The 22347-nt window shown below is 45.3% G+C and overlaps 1 protein-coding gene across 1 annotated transcript; it reads left to right on the forward strand.

Moving 5' to 3' along the window:
- Window positions 1–14741: 14741 nt before the first annotated feature.
- Window positions 14742–21040, forward strand: LOC121584203 (purpurin-like). The gene is made up of 6 exons (XM_041900035.1): window positions 14742–14854; window positions 15200–15318; window positions 15554–15690; window positions 19938–20050; window positions 20301–20513; window positions 20733–21040. Exons 2-6 carry the CDS (start codon window positions 15202–15204, stop codon window positions 20741–20743), a joined length of 591 nt encoding a protein of 196 aa, XP_041755969.1. The 5' UTR covers window positions 14742–14854; window positions 15200–15201; the 3' UTR covers window positions 20744–21040.
- Window positions 21041–22347: the final 1307 nt, after the last annotated feature.

Consider the following 22347-nt stretch of genomic DNA (forward strand, 5'->3'; position numbering starts at 1 on the left):
GCTTGGAAAATTCCAGAAAATGATGTCATGGCTTTAGAAGCTTCTGATAGGCTAATTGACATCATTTGCGTCAATTGGAGGTGTACCTGTGGATGTATTTCAAGGCCTACCTTCAAACTCAGTGCCTCTTTGCTTGACATCATGGGAAAATCAAAAGAAATCAGCCAAGACCTCAGAAAAGGAATTGTAGACCTCCACAAGTCTGGTTCATCCTTGGAGCAATTTCCAAACACCTGAAGTTACCACGTTCATCTGTACAAACAATAGTACGCAAGTATAAACACCATGGGACCACGCAGCCGTCATACCGCTCAGGAAGGAGACGCGTTCTGTCTCCTAGAGATGAACGTACTTTGGTGTGAAAAGTGCAAATCAATCACAGAACAACAGCAAAGGACCTTGTGAAGATGCTGGAGGAAACAGGTACAAAAGTATCTATATCCACAGTAAAACGAGTCCTATATCGACATAACCTGAAAGGCCGCTCAGCAAGGAAGAAGCCACTGCTCCAAAACCGCCATAAAAAAGACAGACTATGGTTTATAAATGCACATGGGGACATTAGTAGAAGAACAGCATCTAGTAAAGATGAGGTCAAGCGTATTGCCTGCCTTGTGAGTAGGGGGGGTGAGAGGGTGAGGTCAAAAGAGGAAAGGAGTCGAAAGAAGGAGGCACAGAGAAATGAGTCGAAGGCCGACGTCGGCAGGTTAAAGTCACCCAGAACTGTGAGGGGTGAGCCATCCTCAGGAAAGGAACTTATCAAGGCATCAAGCTCATTGATGAACTATCCAAGGGAACCTGGAGGGCGATAAATGACAAGGATGTCAAGCTTGAATGGGCTAGTGACTGTGACAGCATGGAATTCAAATGAGGAGATAGACAAATGGGTCAGGGGGAAAAGAGAGAATGTCCACTTGGGAGAGATGAGGATTCCTGTGCCACCACCGCGCTGACCAGATGCTCTCGGGTATGCGAGAACACATGATCAGATGAGGAAAGAGCAGTAGGAGTAGCAGTGTTTTCAGTGGTAATCCATGTTTCCGTCAGCGCCAAGAGGTCGAGAGACTGGAGGGTAGCATAGGTTGAGATGAACTCTGCCTTGTTGGCCGCAGAACGGCAGTTCCAGAGGCTGCCGGAGACCTGGAACTCCACGTGGGTCGTGTGCGCAGGGACCACTAGATTAGAGTGGTAGCAGCCACGCGGTGTGAAGCGTTTGTATGGCCTGTGCAGAGAGGAGAGAACAGTGATAGACAGACACATAGTTGACAGGCTACAGAAAAGGCTACAATAATGCAAAAGAGATCGGAATGAAATTAACTATACATCTGGGGAAGCGAGAGAGCGGGGCCTCCCTCGACTAACTCCCGCAGAACAACTTGGCAGAACTGTCTTTGTTTCAGGGACAGTCTTAGTTTTGGGGACAGCTGCCGCTGAACAAAGAGGTTGTGCTAATAACACTAAGCTAATTGCCTAGCACAAGTGTAGCCACTCCCCCTCTTATTGAATTGTAATCTGCAGAGAACAAAATAAGTGGTTGGCCCTGCGTCCAGTGTGAATGGGTAGCAATCACTTTTTAAGCAGACTGGGTATGCTTATTAACTATGACAGACAGACAGAACCAACACAGTTTACAAGTTAAAACAATTCTACTTACAGAATCAAGCAGGATCCTACCAAGACTTTTAGTTGACCAGTTGATTAAAGATCCCAGAAATGTTCCATAGGTACAAAAAGCTTATTTTCTCTCAAATGTTGTACACACATTTGTTTATATCCCAGTTAGTGAGCATTTCTCATTTGCCAAGATATAATCCATCCACCTGACAGATGTGGCATATCAAGAAGCTGATTAAACAGCGTGATCATTACACAGGTGCACCTTGTGCTGGCGACAATAAAAGGCCACTCTAAAATGTGCAGTTTTGTCACACAACACAATGCGACAGATGCTGCAACTTTTTTTTTGTCATTTAGCAGACGCTCTTATCCAGAGCGACTAACAGGAGCAATTAGGGTTAAGTGCCTTGCTCAAGGGCACATCGACAGATTTTTCACCTAGTCGGCTCGGGGATTAGAACCAGCGACCTTTCGGTTACTGGCACAACGCTCTTAACCACTAAGTTACCTGCCGCCCATTTCACTACCATAAGCCGCCACCAATCATCTTAGACCAGCCATCCGGACAGCTGATGAACTGTGGGTTTGCACAACCGAAGAATTTCTGCACAAACTGTCAGAAACTGTCTCAGGGATGCTCCTCTGCATGCTCGTCATCCTCACCAGGATCTTGACCTGACTGCAGTTCGGCATCGTAACCTACTTCAGTGGGCAAATGCTCACCTTCGATGGCCGCTGGCACGCTGGACAAGTGTGCTCTTTCAACTGTATGGCGTCGTGTGGGCGAGCGGTTTGCTGATGTCAACGTTGTGAACAGAGTGCCCCATGGTGGCGGTGGGGTTATGGTATGGGCAGGCATAAGCTACGGACAACGAACACCATTGCATTTTATCGATGGCAATTTGAATGCACAGAGATACCGTGACGAGATCCTGAGGCCCATTGTCGTGCCATTCATCCGCCGCCATCACCTCATTTTTCAGTATGATAATGCACGGCCCCATGTTGCAAGGATCTGTACACAATTCCTGGATGCTTAAAATGTCCCAGTTCTTCCATGGCCTGCATACTCACCAGACATGGCACCCATTGAGCATGTTTGCGATGCTCTGGATCGACGTGTTCCAGTTCTCACGAATATCCAGCAACCTTGCATAGTCATTGAAGAGTGGGACAATATTCCACAGGCCACAATCAACAGCCTGATCAAACCAATGCGAAGGAGATGTCACGCTGCATGAGGCAAATAGTGGTCACACCAGATACTGACTGGTTTTCTGATCCACACCCCTACCTTTTTTTTCAAGGTATCTGTGACCAACAGATGCATATCTGTATTCCCAGTCATGTGAAATCCATAGATTAGGGCCTAATAAATTTATTTAAATTGACTGATTTCCTTATATGAACTGTAACTCAGTAAAATCTTTGAAATTGTTGCGTTTTATATTTTTGTTCAGTGTAGAATAGGTGCATAAAATGCATCCTCCAATTGCAACGTCTGCCTATATGGCCAGACATCTTGTCAAGAAAAATCAATATTTTTAATAACCTCAAACACCAAGTTAGGCATACCTAATTTCAAGGTAGGCCATTATCACTGTCAATCGTGAAAAATAATTATTCACGTTTTACGGGTGAAATGTCCAAACTGCATGCCAATCATTTGATATCAATCAGTTTAATGGGAATATGCATTTAGATCTTCTTGAATAACTGTTTTGCGAGTGAATTAAAGCAGATGGTGTTAACAAAGTCATTCTACAGTGCCTTTGAATTCACTTTTAGAAACACGAGTTTGGCCAGTCTTTAGTTTGAGGATAATGTGGTGAGCTATGCATGCCTAGTTTGTTAATTTAGCATAGCAGATGCTCTTATATTCCAATGCTCTAATCGCACATCTATTTTGTAACAATAATATCATGTAATAAATTAGTTAATGGTAGTTTCCCAAATATCTTTTTTTTTTACAAGCGTATATATAGGCGTACCTGATATGTATGTGGCTGCTGTGTTAAACAATTCATGGCTTTTTCTCGATTTCATTGATGATAATTTTGAGGGTGACTCCAAATCCAGACCTCTATGGGTTGATAAATTTGATTTCCATTGATAATTTTTGTGTGATTTTGTTGTCAGCACGTTCAACTATGTAAAAAAAAAGGATTTAATAAGAGTATTTCATTCATTCAGATCTAGGATGTGTTATTTTAGTGTTCCCTTAATTTTTTTGAGCAGTGTATATTAATATGGGCTATTTTCAGCTCTTTCCTGGGTAGCTTATTAGAGATAGACATAATACTGACAATAACAAACAAAGCAAGAGAAAAAAATATACATTTTTTGGGGGGACAGCAAATAAGATGATACAGTGCCTTGCAAAAGTATTAATTCCTATTTTGTTGCATTACAACCTGTAATTTAAATGGATTTTTATTTGGATTGCATGTAATGGACATACACAAAATTGTACAAATTGGTGAAGTGAAATGAAAAAAATAACTTGTTTCAAATTATTCTAAAAAATAAATAACGGAAAAGTGGCGCGTACATATGTATTCACCCACTTTGCTATGAAGCCCCTAAAGAAGATCTGGTGCACCCAATTACCTTCAGAAGTCACATAATTAGTTAAATAAAGTCCACTTGTTGCAATCTAAGTGTCACATGATCTGTCACATGATCTCAGTATATATACACCTGTTCTGAAAAGCCCCAGAGTCTGCAACACCACTAAGCAAGGGGCACCACCAAGCAAGCGACACCATGAAGATCAAAGAGCTCTCCAAACAGGTCAGGGACAAAGTTGTGGAGAAGTACAGATCAGGGTTGGGTTATAAAAAAATATCTTTGAACTTTGAACATCCCACGGAGCACCATTAAATCCATTATTAAAAAATTGAAAGAATATCGCACCACAACAAAACTGCCAAGAGAGGGCCGCCCACCAAAACTCATGGACTAGGCAAGGAGGGCATTAATCAGAGAGGCAACAAAGAGACCAAAGATAACCCTGAAGGAACTGCAAAGCTCCACAGCGGAGATTGGAGTATCTGTCCATAGGACCACTTTAAGACGTACACTCCACAGAGCTGGGCTTTACGGAAGAGTGGCCAGAAAAAAGCCATTGCTTAAAGAAAAAAATAACCAAACACGTTTGGTGTTCGCTAAAAGGCATGTGGGAGACTCCCCAAACAAATGGAAGAAGGTACTCTGGTCAGATGAGACTAGAATTGAGCTTTTTGGCCATCAAGGAAAACGCTATGTCTGGTGCAAACCCAACACCTCTCATCACCCCGAGAACAGCCCAGACCTCAATCCAATTGAGAATCTGTGGTATAACTTAAAGATTGCTGTACGCCAGCGGAACCCATCCAACTTGAAGGAAAAATCCCAGTGGCTAGATGTGCCAAGATTATAGAGACATACCCCAATAGACTTGCAGCTGTAATTGCTGCAAAAGGTGGCTCTACAAAGTATTGACTTTGGGGGGTGAATAGTTATGCACGCTCATGTTTTCTGTTTTTTTGTCTTATTTCTTGTTTGTTTCACAATAAAAAATATTTTGTATCTTCAAAGTGGTAGGCACTTTGTGAAAATCAAATGATGCAACCCCCCCAAAAATCTATTTTAATTCCAGGTTGTAAAAAATGACACGGGGGGTGAATACTTTCGCAAGCCACTGTATTTAATTGTTTTGATGTCGTCACTATTATTCTACAATGTAAAAAAGAGTAAAAATAAAGAAAACCCTTGAATGAGTAGGTGTGTCCAAACTTTTGACTGGTAGTGTATGTAACACAGGGCTGTAACCCAAACAAAAGAGTGAGGTGTAAACCTCTACATACATAAACGGTACGAGATCCGTAATACCAAGAGCACAATACATGGTACTCACGAGACCAACAGACATGGCAACAATAATCAACAAGGACAATGGGGAACAGAGGGCACATATATACACATACTAATCAGGGGGAATGGGAACCAGGTGTGCGTAATGAGACAAGACAGTCCGGGGTTGGTGGTAATGATCCATATCAGTGACGCCTAGAAGGCCGGTGACGTAGACTGGTGAATGGAATGAGCAGCTGTACCAGGGGGATCCGTGACACAGGCACTGACCTCCAACTTGTTTGTTTAAAACCAGCAATAACTGACTTTACATGAATAGGCTACTTTACATGAATAGGCTACTTTATTATATTTGATTTCATTGTGTGAAATAATTTCAGAAGTAGCTAATTCCATTTAAGTTATGAATTTAACACCCTCTCCCCTCTAAATTCATTTCAGATTAACTGAAACCTATTGCTGCGGAGGAGAGCAGGCTTGACGAGGAGGAGAAGGTGGTTCGGGAAGAACAAGAAAAAATGGCAAAAGCGCTAGCTGAAGGTAAACGTCCATGTTTGTTTTTAACAGATGACTGACAAATTTGCTATCCTCATGTTTGTACTTTTAGATACAAAAATATGTGCATGCTTAGATATATACAGTGAGGGAAAAAAAGTATTCGCTCCCCTGCTGATTTTGTACATTTGCCCACTGACAAAGAAATGATCAGTCTATAATTTTAATGGTAGGTTTATTTGAACATTGAGAGACAGAATAACAACAACAAAATCAAGAAAAACGCATGTCAAAAATGTTATAAATTGATTTGCATTTTATTGAGGGAAATAAGTCTTTGACCCCCCCTCAATCAGAAAGATTTCTGGCTCCCAGGTGTCTTTTATACAGGCAACGAGCTGAGATTAGGAACACACTCTTAAAGGGAGTGCTCCTAATCTCAGCTTGTTACCTGTATAAAAGACACCTGTCCACAGAAACAATCAATCAATCAGATTCCAAACTCTCCACCATGGCCAAGACCAAAGAGCTCTCCAAGGATGTCAGGGACAAGATTGTAGACCTACACAAGGCTGGAATGGGCTACAAGACCATCGCCAAGCAGCTTGGTGAGAAGGTGACAACAGTTGGTGCGATTATTTGCAAATGGAAGAAACACAAAAGAACTGTCAATCTCCCTCGGCCTGGGGCTCCATGCAAGATCTCACCTCGTGGAGTTGCAATGATCATGAAAACGGTGAGGAATCAGCCCAGAACTACACGGGAGGATCTTGTCAATGATCTCAAGGCAGCTGGGACCATAGTCACCAAGAAAACAATTGGTAACACACTACGCCGTGAAGGACTGAAATCCTGCAGCGCCTGCAAGGTCCCCCTGCTCAAGAAAGCACATATACAGGGCCATCTGAAGTTCGCCAATGAACATCTGAATGATTCAGAGGAGAACTGGATGAAAGTGTTGTGGTCAGATGAGACCAAAATCGAGCTCTTTGGCATCAACTCAACTCGCCGTGTTTGGAGGAAGAGGAATGCTGCCTATGACCCCAAGAACACCATCCCCACCGTCAAACATGGAGGTGGAAACATTATGCTTTGGGGGTGTTTTTCTGCTAAGGGGACAGGACAACTTCACCGCATCAAAGGGACGATGGATGGGGCCATGTACCGTCTAATCTTGGGTGAGAACCTCCTTCCCTCAGCCAGGGCATTGAAAATGGGTCATGGATAGGTATTCCAGCATGACAATGACCCAAAACACACTGCCAAGGCAACAAAGGAGTGGCTCAAGAAGAAGCACATTAAGGTACTGGAGTGGCCTAGCCAGTCTCCAGACCTTAATCCCATAGAAGAAAATCTGTGGAGGGAGCTGAAGGTTCGAGTTGCCAAACATCAGCCTCGAAACCTTAATGACTTGGAGAAGATCTGCAAAGAGGAGTGGAACAAAATCCCTCCTGAGATTTGTGCAAACCTGGTGGCCAACTACAAGAAACGTCTGACCTCTGTGATTGCCAACAAGGGTTTTGCCACCAAGTACTAAGTCATGTTTTGCAGAGGGGTCAAATACTTATTTCCCTCATTAAAATGCAAATCAATTTATAACATTTTTGACATGCATTTTTCTGGATTTTTTTGTTGTTATTCTGTCTCTCACTGTTCAAATAAACCTACCATTAAAATTATAGACTGATCATGTCTTTGTCAGTGGGCAAACGTACAAAATCAGCAGGGGATCAAATACTTTTTTCCCTCACTGTATCCATGGATAGTTAAAAATATATATATTCTCTAGGAATAGCCTGAATAATAACCTATGGCAGTAAACTTGTCACGAATACTGCCGAGGCTGCTCCTCCTCCTTGTTCGGGCAGACTTTGGCGTTCGTCATCCCCGGAGTACTAGCTGCCACCGTTTGATGTTTCGATGTTTGTTTGGTCATGTCTAGTTTAGTGCACCTGTTTCGTATTCTGTCCTGATTATGTCATCTATAAGTTTCCCTGTGTTATGTTTTGGAGTTGTGTGTTATTGTCCGCATTGTCGTTTGTCTTTTTTCGGTATATGTTGTGCTTAGTGTAGTTTACGCGTTGCGCGTATTCTTTGCCTCCTGTGTGTTCGAGGCCATTTATTTTGTATTGTCTTTGAGTCTCAGTAAAGTCGTTTTGACTTATCCGCTGTGTCCTGCGCCTGACTTCACCACCACATCCACAAATATACCGTGACAGAATAACACACCTTTACAATGGAGTCAGCAGGAGCAGCGGCGGGAACCGAGTCGCTGGAGGATCGGGTCAGCTACCAGGATGCCAGGATCCAGCAACTCGGATCCGCCATGCAGGAGGTCATGGACACCCTGCGCCGATGGGAGAGAGGAGGTTTTCCCACACCTCCTCCTACCTTACCACCACCATCGGCCAGCCCCACCATACCAGCTCTGGAGTCCAGTGGCATTCGGCTCTCGCTCCCGAGGGCATATGATGGCACCGCAGCCGGGTGTCAGGGGTTCCTCCTTCAAGTGGAGCTCTACCTGGCAACCATACATCCGGTGCCCTCGGGATACGAGAGCGTTTCCGCCCTCATCTCCTGTCTCTCCGGCAAGGCGTTGGAGTGGGCCAATGCCGAATGGAGGGGAATAGACGCCGCCACCATCAGCTACGCTGAGTTCTCCCGCCGCTTCAGGGCTGTGTTCGATCATCCCCCTGAGGGTAAAGCGGCGGGAGAGCATCTGTTCCACCTTCGACAGGGGAAGAGGAGCGCACAGGAGTTTGCCCTGGATTTCCGGACTCTAGCGGCGGATGCGGGGTGGAATGAGAGGGCCCTCATCGACCACTATCGGTGTAGCCTGCGTGAGGACGTTCGACGAGAGTTGGCCTGCAGGGACACCAATCTCACCTTCGACCAGCTGGTGGACATGTCAATCCGTCTGGATACCCTGCTGGCCACCCGCGGACGTCCAGAGTTGGGGCCGTCCATTCCATCCCCCAGCACCTCCGAGCCGAGCCCTATGGAGCTCGGGGGTGCTGGCGCTAGAGAGAGGAGGAGGGAGATACCGAGGGAGGCCGTCCCCTACACCAACTGTGGCCGTAGAGGACACACTGCGGCTAGGTGCTGGGGAGGGTCTCCAGGGGTTCGAGGCAGCAGGTCACGCACAGGGGAGTCATTCCAGGTGAGTAGGCGCCCACCTCACCCAGAGCTCTCTGTTGTTCACTTTTGTATACCTGTAGTATTTCCTCAGGTTGCATCTCAGTCCCAGCATAAGGCGCTAGTCGATTCAGGCGCAGCTGGGAATTTCATTGATCGTAATTTTTGTGTGAAGTTAGGGATTTCCCTCCTGCCCGTTGATGCACCCTTCCCTATCCATGCCCTAGATAGCCGTCCGTTGGGATCTGGGTTGATTAGGGAGGTCACAGCGCCACTTAAGATGAGGACGCAGGGGGGTCATGAAGAGATTATTCAGTTGTATCTGATCGACTCTCCTGCGTATCCCGTGGTACTGGGGCTTCCTTGGTTAATCGCCCATGATCCCACCATTTCGTGGCAACAGAGGGCTCTCAAGGAGTGGTCTAACCAGTGTGTCGGGCGATGTTTAGGTGTTTCCGTAGGGGCGACCACGGTGGAGAGTCCGAACCAGGTGCCCGCAATGCACATTCCCCCCGAGTATGAGGATTTGGCACTCGTGTTCAGCAAAACTAGGGCGACGCGTTTGCCACCTCATAGACGGGGGGATTGTGCGATAGATCTCCTGGCGGGTGCGGCACTTCCGCGGAGCCATGTGTATCCCTTGTCTCAAGAGGAGACGGCGGCTATGGAGACATACATAGCCGAGTCTCTGAGACAGGGATACATACGGCCCTCCACTTCCCCTGTGTCCTCGAGTTTCTTTTTTGTGAAGAAAAAGGATGGAGGGTTGCGCCCGTGTATTGATTACCGTAATCTCAATCAGATCACAGATAAATACAGTTATCCTCTTCCTCTGATTGCGAGTATGACGGAATCATTACGCGGAGCGCGTTTCTTCACAAAACTGGATCTCAGGAGCGCTTACAACTTGGTGCCCATTAGGGAGGGAGATGAATGGAAGACAGCATTTCGTACCACCTCGGGTCATTATGAGTATCTCGTCATGCCATATGGGTTAATGAATGCTCCTTCAGTCTTCCAATCCTTTGTGGACGAGATCTTCCGGGACTTGCATGGGCAGGGTGTGGTCGTGTACATTGACGACATTCTAGTGTACTCGTCTACACGAGCCGAGCATGTAGCCCTGGTACGCCGAGTGTTGGGTAGGCTGTTGGAGCATGACTTGTATGTCAAGGCAGAGAAATGTCTGTTTTTCCAGGAGTCCATCTCCTTCTTGGGTCATCGGTTGTCCGCGTCAGGGGTGGAGATGGAGATTGACCGTGTGTCAGCCGTGCGTAATTGGCAGACTCCAACCACTGTTAAAGAGGTGCAACGGTTTTTGGGTTTTGCCAATTACTACCGGAGGTTTATCAGGGGTTTTGGTCAGGTGGCAGCTCCCATCACTTTCCTGCTGAAGGGGGGCCCGGTGCGTTTGCAGTGGTCGGCTGAGGCGGACAGGGCGTTTGATAAACTGAAGAACCTGTTCACCTCGGCTCCGGTGCTGGCCATCCGGACCCCGCTTTAGCGTTCCAAGTGGAGGTGGACGCGTCAGAGGCCGGTATTGGGGCAGTATTGTCTCAACGCTCAGGCACGCCTCCTAAACTCCGGCCCTGCGCTTTTTATTCTAAAAAGCTCAGCCCGGCGGAACGAAATTATGACGTAGGGGACAGGGAGCTGCTAGCCGTAGTTCAGGCCCTAAAGGTGTGGAGGCATTGGCTTGAGGGGGCTCAACACCCTTTTCTCATTCTGACTGACCATCGTAACCTGGAGTACATCCGGGCAGCTAGGAGACTGAACCCTCGTCAGGCTAGGTGGAACATGTTTCTGACCGGGTTTGTCTTTAAGCTAACGTACATCCCAGGGTCCCAGAACAGTAAGGCAGACGCCCTGTCCCGGCGGTATGACACAGAGGAGAGGTCCATTGAGCCCACTCCCATACTGCCGGAGTCTTGTCTGGTGGCACCGGTGGTGTGGGAGATCGATGCGGAAATCGAGCGGCCGTTACGCACCGACCCTACTCCTCCGGAGTGTCCAGTGGGGCGGACGTACGTGCCGCTCGAGATCCGTGATCGTCTCATATATTGGGCTCACACGTCACCCTCCTCTGGACATCCAGGTATTGGCCGGACAGTGCACTGCCTTAGTGTTAAGTACTGGTGGCCAACATTGGCTAGGGACGTGAGGGTTTATGTCTCCTCCTGCTCAGTGTGCGCCCAGTGTAAGGCGCCTAGACACCTGCCCAGGGGGAAGTTACAGCCCCTGCCCGTTCCACAACGGCCGTGGTCTCACTTCTCGGTAGACTTTGTCACTGACCTACCTCCCTCCCAGGGGAATACCACCATTCTGGTCGTTGTGGATCGGTTCTCTAAGGCCTGTCGTCTCATCCCAATGCCGGGTCTCCCTACTGCCCTACAGACTGCAGAGGCTTTGTTTACCCACGTCTTCCGGCACTACGGGGTTCCCGAGGATATAGTGTCCGATCGAGGTCCCCAATTCACCTCTAGAGTCTGGAGGGCGTTCATGGAACGTTTGGGGTCTCGGTTAGCCTTACCTCGGGTTTTCACCCTGAGAGTAATGGGCAGGTGGAGAGAGTGAACCAGGATGTGGGCAGGTTTCTGAGATCGTATTGCCAGGACCGGCAGGAGGAGTGGTCGGGTTATATCCCTTGGGCAGAGATTGCCCAGAACTCTCTTCGCCACTCCTCTACTAACCTGACCCCTTTCCAGTGTGTGTTAGGGTATCAGCCGGTTCTGGCACCTTGGCATCAGAGCCAGATCGAGGCTCCTGCGGTGGATGAGTGGTTTCGGCGCTTGGAGGAGACGTGGAACGCTGCACACGTCCATCTGCAGCGGGCTATCCATAGACAGAAGGCGAGCGCCGATCTCCACCGCAGTGAGGGTCCAGTATACGCCCCTGAAGATCGAGTCTGGCTCTCGACTCGAAACCTGCCCCTTCGCCTGCCCTGCCGGTAGCTGGGTCGGCGGTTTGTGGGGCCATTTAAAGTCCTGAGGAGATTGAACGAGGTATGCTACAAGTTACAACTGCCTAATGATTATCACATTAACCCCTCGTTCCATGTGTCTCTCCTCAGGCCGGTGGTAGCTGGTCCACTCCAGGACAGTGAGATAAGAGAGACTCCTCCGCCCCCACTGGACATCGAGGGGGCTCCGGCGTACTCAGTCCGGTCCATCGTGGATTCGAGATGTCGGATGGGGGGTCTACAATATCTCGTGGAGTGGGAGGGGTACGGTCCGGAGGAACGTGCTGGGTGCCTAGGAGGGATATCTTAGTTCCATCGTAACCATCCCACGCGCCCTGCTCCGCGTCCTCCTGGCCGTCCCCGAGGCCGGGGTCGGCGCATGGCTGGAGCCGCGCGTCAAGGGGGGGGTACTGTCACGAATACTGCCGAGGCTGCTCCTCCTCCTTGTTCGGGCAGGCTTCGGCGTTCGTCGTCCCCGGAGTACTAGCTGCCACCGTTTGATGTTTCGATGTTTGTTTGGTCATGTCTAGTTTAGTGCACCTGTTTCGTATTCTGTCCTGATTATGTCACCTATAAGTTTCCCTGTGTTATGTTTTGGAGTTGTGTGTTATTGTCCGCATTGTCGTTTGTCTTTTTTCGGTATATGTTGTGCTTAGTGTAGTTTACGCGTTGCGCGTATTCTTTGCCTCCTGTGTGTTCGAGGCCATTTATTTTGTATTGTCTTTGAGTCTCAGTAAAGTCGTTTTGACTTATCCGCTGTGTCCTGCGCCTGACTTCACCACCACATCCACAAATATACCGTGACAAAACTGCTGCTTTGTTATTCAAACACTTAATTGTTTCTGTATAGAAAGTTGTCATCTACTTTTCTCTGCACTCTCACTACAGCCAGTGAAGAGTCCATTTTGAAATGAGCAGGCACTGGAAGAAGTTACTGTGAAGCTCTTCACACTGCTACTGCACTTTTCCACTCTTTTTTTCCTGGATATACTTGGTCAAAAACACTCCGACAGTTATTTTATTGACGTGTGCACTCTAACCGATAAACCCAACAAAGGCCTACTGTCTTCTGTGTCATGGCCATGCACGTGAATACAGGGGCTGTGGTCTTCTGTCTGCTGTCATGACTGGAGTGGATCCAACAGCTGACTTCAGGTGAAGCAGACATCTGACCTGACACTCACTGTATGTGTTGTGTTGGCATGGCCAAAAGCCAAAGGTGCCAAGCCACAGTAATTCAAGCTCATCCCCAAGCTAAATATAAGCAGCAACAATGACAGAAGTGGTTAATTATAGAACGAGACAAAAGTTTTATTTGTCATCCTACCTGTTATCAACTATAGTGCACTATTAAACATTATGAATGGATGTGTTCCAATGTATGGCCTTCCTCACTGAGAGAATATTCATATGACAGGGTCATGACACCCATTTAACCTTGTGGTGTCAACCATCTTGTAATGCGCTTCAGCGGTCTCCTGCCCAAGAACGTTTTGTCTGGGATTACAGAAGCAAGCTGGTGCAACAGACGATGTTACTTAACCCAGGGGCAGGAACATAAAGTCCCACACAGACCTTTAAATTCCATAACACGTGTATTCTTACAACGTGTTTTCTTGGGCAAGTTATTGCGGACTACTAATCACGTTCTCATTTCAATGATCGGCATGCAGATTTGCATAACATAAGATGATAACATTTGGATAACATGACATTGCTTCAACTTTGAAGAATGTATATCCCATGAGATATTATGCACCACATATATTTTAGGTGAAGGTGTATGGGCTTTACACAAAATTGTGTGATTACAACATCTTTATCACTAGGGAATCACTATCTGTATGGTTTCTGATGAATGTGTGTGTGTGTGTGGGGGGGGGATCTTTCATGGAAGAATGTATGAATGTAATTTGTGTAACAATGGATATTATATTTTGCTCACTTAACAGGTAAAACAATGGTAGTCCACCCACAGTTGATACATAGTGTGAGAATATTATCTTTGAATCAACTTGACCCAGTGGACTGAGGACACACATCTGTAGCTCACAGGCACTGTATGGCTGCTTTTACACAGGCAGCCCAATTCTGATATTTTTTCCACTAATGGTCTTTTGACCAATCCCATCAGATCTTTTTACATCAGATCTTCTTCAGAGCTAATCTGATTGGTCAAAAGACCAACAAGTGAGAAAAAGACCAGAATTGGCCTCCCTGTGTAAATGGTAGGTTTTATTGGTACTTTTACTTCAGCTGCCCCAACTTGACATCCAGTCCCTCTTTATTTATCCTTATTCATATTATTCACATTATTCAATATTAATATATTTTATATGTGAGTTCAAAGGAAGTGATACAAACTGGTGATAAATACATGTGTCATTTATTTCCATTTAATTTGCATGTCAATAAGGAACTATCTAACAATACACTTCAGTAGCCTAAAATACACTAGTGTTGCCTTTCCCATGTGTAAACAGTACTTTGGCTTGGCTGAGGTGAAGCTAAGGTGAACTAATTCCCTAGACATGTGCTTTCTTTGAGTTTAGACTATTATACACCACTGCTACAATTACATAAAGCCATTTAAATTCTGTATGGGACAGTTCAACAGCTTACAGGATTTAGTTAACTGGATTAGTGCTAGATTTAAACCCTCCAGTTAGGACCAGAATGTGAAAATAATCAGTGAGCTCGTCTGTGCCTTGGGTATATAAGGATCCTAGACAGAAGAGAAACACAGTCCTACAACTTCATTGAAACTTCACCACTTGCTTTGTTCCATAACAGGTACATTTTTGCAAATTTTCATGGGAATGTTGTTCAAATGTTGCTGCTAATATGGATTTATCTGATTATTTGGCTTTGTTAATATTGTAACGTTATCGTTTTTTATAAAATGGTTTGTAAATAGTTTTGTCTGGGACCAATTTGTTGAGAAACTTTGAGAGAAGATGAGATAAACTTTGAAACGTTCCATCATAGTCAGCTTGTCAGTTTACGAAGTTATGACATGTAATTGTTAACAATTGAGAGGAATAGCTATTGTGCTCTATCAAAATAGACGTGCTAATGTCACATTGATTTTTTTTACATACGTATGAAATTCTACTAATTAATTTCTGTCTCCTCTAGAAATGAACTTCCATATGCTCGCCCTGGTGGTGGTGCTCCTGGTGGGTCTGGAGCAGAGCTGGGCTGCATCCTGTGTGGTGGACAGCTTCACAGTCAAGGAGGACTTTGACCCCAAGAGAGTGAGTACAGCCGACAATACACATGTTGTGTAGTACATATTCTATAGCAGACCTACCTGCAAGGCTGTAGTACATCTATCTGTTGTATGTGTGCCAGTGCTACAGTACGCAGCTAGAAAAATTGTTGCGACACTCCTGCTCCAGTATGCAGGAAATTATTATTGCTTAGGCTACAACAGTCCTACATGCAAGGCTCTTCAACTAACCTGTTGTTGTTTATGTGTGTGTGCTCCAGTATGCAGGGAAGTGGTACGCTCTGCAGAAGAAGGACCCTGAGGGTCTGTTCCTTCAGGACAACATCTCAGCGGAGTACACCATCGGTGACGACGGCTCCATGGTCGCCTCCTCCAAGGGCCGTGTCACACTGTTCGGGTAAGAGAGCTGGAGATTATTTCTGATGAAATGGTAATAGTCTTAGAAATGTGACATTCAAATAAAATCAAATCAAATTTTATTTGCAACATGCGCCGAATACAACAGATGTAGACCTTACAGTGAAATGCTTACTTACAAGCCCTTAACCAACAATGCAGTTTTAACAAAAAAAAGGGTTAAGTAAAAAATAGGTAAGTAAAAAATACCTGTACAGAGTCAATGTGCGGGGGCACCGGTTAGTCGAGGTAATTGAGGTAATATGTACATGTGGGTAGAGTTAAAGTGACTATGCATTGATAGTAAACAGAGTAGCATCAGCATAAAAGGGGGTGGGGTGGGGGGACAATGCAAATAGTCCGGGTAGCCATGATTAGCTGTTCAGGAGTCTTATGGCTTGGGGGTAGAAGCTGTTAAGAAGCCTTTTGGACCTAGACTTGGTGCTCCAGTACCGCTTGCCGTGCGGTAGCAGAGAGAACAGTCTATGACTAGGGTGGCTGGAGTCGAGCAGTTGCCATACCAGGCAGTGATGCAACCAGTCAGGATGCTCTCGATGGAGCAGCTGTAGAACTTTTTGAGGATCTGAGGACCCATGCCAAATCTTTGCAGTCTCCTGAGGGGGAATAGGCTTTGTCGAGCCCTCTTCACGACTGTCTTGGTGTGTTTTGAGTTTTTTTTCCAGTTGCAGAGGGAGGTGTTTAGCCCCAGGGTCCTTAGCTTGGTGATGAGCTTTGAGGGCACTATGGTGTTGAACACTGAGCTGTAGTCAATGAATAGCATTCTCACGTAGGTGTTCCTCTTGACCAGGTGGGAAAGGGCAGTGTGGAGTGCAATAGAGATTGCATATTCTGTGGATCTGTTGGGGCGGTATGCAAATTGGAGTGGGTCTAGGGTTTCTGGGATAATGGTGTTGATGTGAACCATGACCAGCCTTTCAAAGCACTTCATGGCTACAGACGTGAGTGCTACGGGTCGGTAGTCATTTAGGCAGGTTATCTTAGTGTTCTTGGGCACAGGGACTATGGTGGTCTGCTTGAGACATGTTGTTATTACAGACTCAGTCAGGGACAAAATGTCAGTAAAGACACTTGCCAGTTGGTCAGCGCATGCTCGGAGTACGCGTCCTGGTTATCCGTCTGGCCCTGTGGCCTTGTGAATGTTGACCTGTTTAAAGGTCTTAATCACATCGGCTACTGAGAACGTGATCACACAGTCGTCCGGAACAGCTCTCATGCATGCTTCAGTGTTGCTTGCCTCGAAGCGAGCATAGAAGTGATTCAGCTCGTCTGGTAGGCTCGCGTCACTGGGCAGCTCACAGCTGTGCTTCCCTTTGTAGTCTGTAATAGTTTGCAAGCCCTGCCACATCCGACGAGTGTCGAAACCGGTGTAGTACGATTAAATGGAAGCCCTGTATTGACTCTTTGGTTCGTCGGAGGGCATAGCGGGATTTCTTATAAGTGTCCGGGTTAGAGTCCCGCTCCTTGAAAGCGCCAGCTCTACCCTTTAGCTCAGTGCGGATGTTGCCTGTAATCCATGGCTTCTAGTTGGGGTATGTACGTACGGTCACTGTTGGGATGACGTCATCGATGCACTTATTGATGAAGCCAGTGACTGATGTGGTGTACTCCTCAATGCCATCGGAAGAATCCAGGAACATATTCCAGTCTGTGCTAGCAAAACAGTCCTGTAGCTTAGCATCTGCGTCATCTGACCACTTCCTTATTAACTGAGTCACTGGAGCTTCCTGCTTTAGTTTTAGCTTATAAGCAGGAATCAGGAGGATAGAATTATGGTCAGATTTACCAAATTGAGGGCGAGGGAGAGCTTTGTACGTGTCTCTGCGTGTGGAGTAAAGGTGGTCTAGAGTTTTTTTCCCTCTGGTTGCACATTTAACATGCTGGTAGAAATTAGGTCAGGGTTCTTCAATTCCGGTCCTGGAGGGCCGAAACACTTCTGTTTTTTATTTCTACCTGGTAGTTAATTGCACTCACCTGGTGTCCCAGGTCTGAATTAGCCCCTGATTAGAAGGAGAGGATGAAAAACAGAGGTGTCTCGGCCCTCCAGGACCGGAATTGAAGAAACCTGAATTAGGTAGAACAGATTTAAGTTTTCCTGCATTAAAGTCCCCGGCCAGTAGGAGCGCTGCCTCTGGATGAGCGTTTTCCTGTTTGCTTATGTCCTTATACAGCTCACTGAGTGCAGTCTTCGTGCCAGCATCGGTTTGTGGTGGTAAATAGACAGCTACGAAAAATATAGATAATAACTCTCTTGGTAAATAGTGTGGTCTACAGCTTATCATGAGATATTCTACCTCAGGCGAGCAAAACCTCGAGACTTCCTTAGTATTAGATTTCGTGCACCAGCTGTTGTTTAAAAATATACACAGACCGCCACCCGTTGTCTTACCGGACACAGCCGTTCTATCCTGCCGATGTAGCTTATATCCCGCCAGCTGTATGTTATCCATGTCGTCGTTCAGCTACAACTCGGTGAAACATAAGATATTGCAGTTTTTAATGTCCCGTTGGAAGCATATCCGTGATCGTAGGTCATCTATTTTGTTTTCCAATGATTGTACGTTGGCTAATAGGACTGATGTTAGAGTACTCGCTCACCGTCGGATCCTTACAAGGCACTCTGACCTACGTCCACGATATCTCCGTCTCTTTCTCATGCGAATGACGGTGCTTTGGGCCTTGTCAGGTGTATGTAGAATATCCTTTATGTCCGACTCGTTGAAGAAAAAATCTTTGTCCAATACGAGGTGAGTAATCGCTGTCCTGATATCCAAAAGCTTTTTTTGGTCATAAGAGACAGTGGCAGAAACATTATGTACAGAATAAATGACAAATAATGCAAAAAAACACAAACTAGCACAATTGGTTAAGGGGCCGTAAAACGGCAGCCTTCTCCTCCGGCACCATTTTTACCCTAGTCATTCAGTTTGTTGGAGTGAAGACATAAGGCTTACCTATACATGTTGCTAGTAATTGTATTCTAGTGCTGTATCTGTGTTGAGTAACTACACTGAACAAAAATATAAACGCAACTTGTAAAGTGTTGGTCCCATGTTTCATGAGCTGAAATAAAAGGTCCCAGAAATATGCACAAAAAGCTTATTTTTTTAGAATGTTGTGCACACATTTGTTTACATTCCTGTTAGTGAGCATTTCTCATTTTCAAAGATAATCCATCCACCTGACAGGTGTGGCATATCAAGAAGCTGATTAAACAGCATGATCATTACACAGGTGCACTTTGTGCTGGGGACAATAAAAAGCCACACTAAAATGTGCAGTTTTGTCACACAACATAATGTCACCGATGTCTCAAGTTTTGAGGGAGCGTGCAATTGGCATGGTGACTACAGGAATGTCCACCAGAGCTGTTGCCAAATAATTGAATGTTAATTTCTCTACCATAAACCACCTCCAACGTCGTTTTAGAGAATTTGGCAGTGCGTCCAACCGGCTTCCCAACCGCAGACCACTTGTATGGCGTTGTGTGGGCGAGCGGTTTGCTGATGTCAACGTTGTGAACAGAGTGCCCCATGGTGGCGGTGGGGTTATGGTATGGGCAGGCATAAGCTACGGACAACGAACACAATTCCATTTTATCGATGGCAATTTTAATGAATAGAGATACCGTGAAGAGATCCTGAGGCCCATTGTCGTGCCATTTATCCACTGCCATCACCTCATATTTCAGTATGATAATGCATGGCCCCATGTTGCAAGGATCTGTACACAATTCCTGGAAGCTGAAAATGTCCCAGTTCTTCCATGGCCTGTATACTCACCAGACATGTCACCCATTGAGCATGTTTGGAATGCTCTGGATCGACGTGTACGACAGTGTGCTCCAGTTCCCGCCTATATCGAGCAACTTCGCACAGCCATTGAAGAGGAGTGGGACAACAGTCCACAGGCCACTTTCAACAGCCTGATCAACTCTATGCAAAGGAGATGTGTCGCGCTGCATGAGGCAAATGGTGGTCAAACCAGATACTGACTGATTTCTGATCCACACTCCTACTTTAAGGTATCTGTGACCAACAGATGCATATCTGTATTCCCAGTCATGTGAAATCCATAGATAGGGCCTAATTTATTTATTTCAATTGACTGATTTCCTTATATGAACTGTAACTTAGTAAAATCTTTGAAATTGTTGCATGTGGCATTTATATTTTTGTTCAGTGTATATTTATTAAAATAGCTTTTTCCACCATTGACATTCATCTTCAGATTCTGGGTGGTGTGCGCTGACATGGCTGCCCAGTACACTGTGCCTGACTCTGCCAACCCTGGAAAGATGTTCATGAACTACCAGGGCCTGGCCAGCTATCTGTCCAGCGGAGGTACATCTTCTGAATATATATATATATATATATATATATATGCCATTTAGCCGACGCTTTTATCCAAAGCGACTTAGTTATGCGTGCATACATTTTTATGTAGCGCCATGCTCTACAGACTGAGCATTACAAGACCACAATATTCCCTTATAGACAATACGCCTATACACTTACAGGCACAGAGACACATCAATAACAACCAACAGTAAGCCGCCCTCGAGATTCACAGTATACGCTCTTCTTTTCTCAGGTGACAACTATTGGGTGATTGACACCGACTATGACAACTATGCCATCACCTATGCCTGCCGTACCCTGAAGGACGATGGAAGCTGTGAGGATGGTTACTCCCTGATTTTCTCCCGTAACCCCCGTGGCCTACCCCCAACCATCCAGAGGAGCATCCGTGCCAAGCAGGAGGAGATCTGCATGGCCGGACAGTTTGAGCCTGTGCTGCAGTCTGGTACGTGTCAAATTACATTTTATTCATAAAGCCCTTCTTACATGAAGTTGTTTACGAAGTGCTTTACAGTACTCCAGCCTACACCAAAGAGCAGTGTTCTGTTTGCATTACTGTAAATGTTAGATGCTGGGTGTCAAATATTATTTATTTTTTGGATGGTCTATGTCCTACAAGTTTAGTCCCCAGCTGACCCCGTTTTTCATTCCCTCTCCTCAACAGGAGCTTGCTAAACGTCTACCCCAAAGGAACTTGTTGTGCTGCCAAAGGATCCCTACTGGCTTGGACAGAGACACCAACTGACGACTGAAGAGGGAAATTGCATACAAATCATTTTTTTATGAAAATAATTCTATGCCCCTTAAATAAAAGGGCATGACGCCTGCACCAATCCAATCACTTAAATTGATTTAGAAAAATGTATTGAATGTGGTGTACTGTACATCACATAATTACCAAAATGAATATTAACACCACAGTGTTGTTTCACTCATTCACTGTGTTGGCAACAATACATTTTGTTAAAGAAACTTTGCGTGTCTTTTTTAGTACATTGTCCAGGGGTAAGACATGAGCATTCTAATGTTATCACTGTGTGATGAGATTTTTAAAAAGATTCAAGATGGTTAAAAAAAAAAAAATCACAAAGCTTTTACTTACTGATTGTGAAATTACAAAATATTTGAATGTAAAAATTATTCCATGTAAAAAACTTTTCAGACTTTAAGTCAACAATACATCATAGCAGCAATAATGTTTTCTGAAAGTATACATTTTCAATCTGTACAAAAACATTAATAAAACGTACAAAATGGTAGTCATGGTACCACATAGGAACTACTTGTTCACTTCTAGTGCTCCTCGGAATATTTCTGTCAGTGAATATTCTCCAGGTCTTCCCCAGTAGTCCACAGCACATACTCTGTAGGTACCACTAACCTCCAGGTTTTCTGTAATCAAAATGACACATTTTCAAATGTGAATCAAGGATGCTTTATACAGGCCAACTATTGCATATTGCTTTAGATTACAAAAGTACGTTTAAACTTTCTAAACCATTCTTATCTGGTGAGAATATATATATATATATATATATATATATATATATTGATGTAAAAATGGTATCCCGGGTGATTAGAGAACTCTACCTCAAAAGTCTTAGTGCATCTAGAAATAAAACAAAACATGTCCTTCATTTCTTTATCCTCATCACCACAGTAGAAGAGACCCGCCCCACCCCCCTCCCCAAAAAGTACTTACTTGGAATTGACACAATGATCTTTCCACACAATCATAACTTGGCCTTTTGTTATGCTGATGAATCACAATCCATTCACCTTATAGGAGATCAATAAACTAGAGTTAAAGTATTGATGATTTAACAGTACGGTATGAAAATACCATCCAGAGAAATACAATACAAATGAATAAGTAACGTGTGTTTTATACTGTCATCAAAACCCATGGAGATGGTGGCACTGACCTGGCACCACACATGTATGAGGAAGACAGAGGGCATAGAGAGTTTTGCCCGCAGGATTAGGATGCCCTCCGCAGGGAAGGGTAGGGGTCCATCCACCTAAGGATCATGGAGTCAAATCAACACTAACTTCAGCTCAGCTATAAATACCAGAGTTAATTCCATAGAAACTGACCATGGTCATACATTGCCCACCAATGGATCGGCTTCATCGTTGTACACCGGCAGGGTTCGGAAGAGAGGGAAACGCTCCTGGATCTCTCACTGTCTGGATCTCCTGTTCCATGATGGGTAACGAATAGCCTCCACCCTGGAAGACAGCAAAACCTAAACTTGAACTGAGTCTCATAAGCCCAA

The sequence above is a fragment of the Coregonus clupeaformis genome, chromosome 16 (assembly GCF_020615455.1).
Source record: "Coregonus clupeaformis isolate EN_2021a chromosome 16, ASM2061545v1, whole genome shotgun sequence".
Classification (NCBI taxonomy): domain Eukaryota; kingdom Metazoa; phylum Chordata; class Actinopteri; order Salmoniformes; family Salmonidae; genus Coregonus; species Coregonus clupeaformis.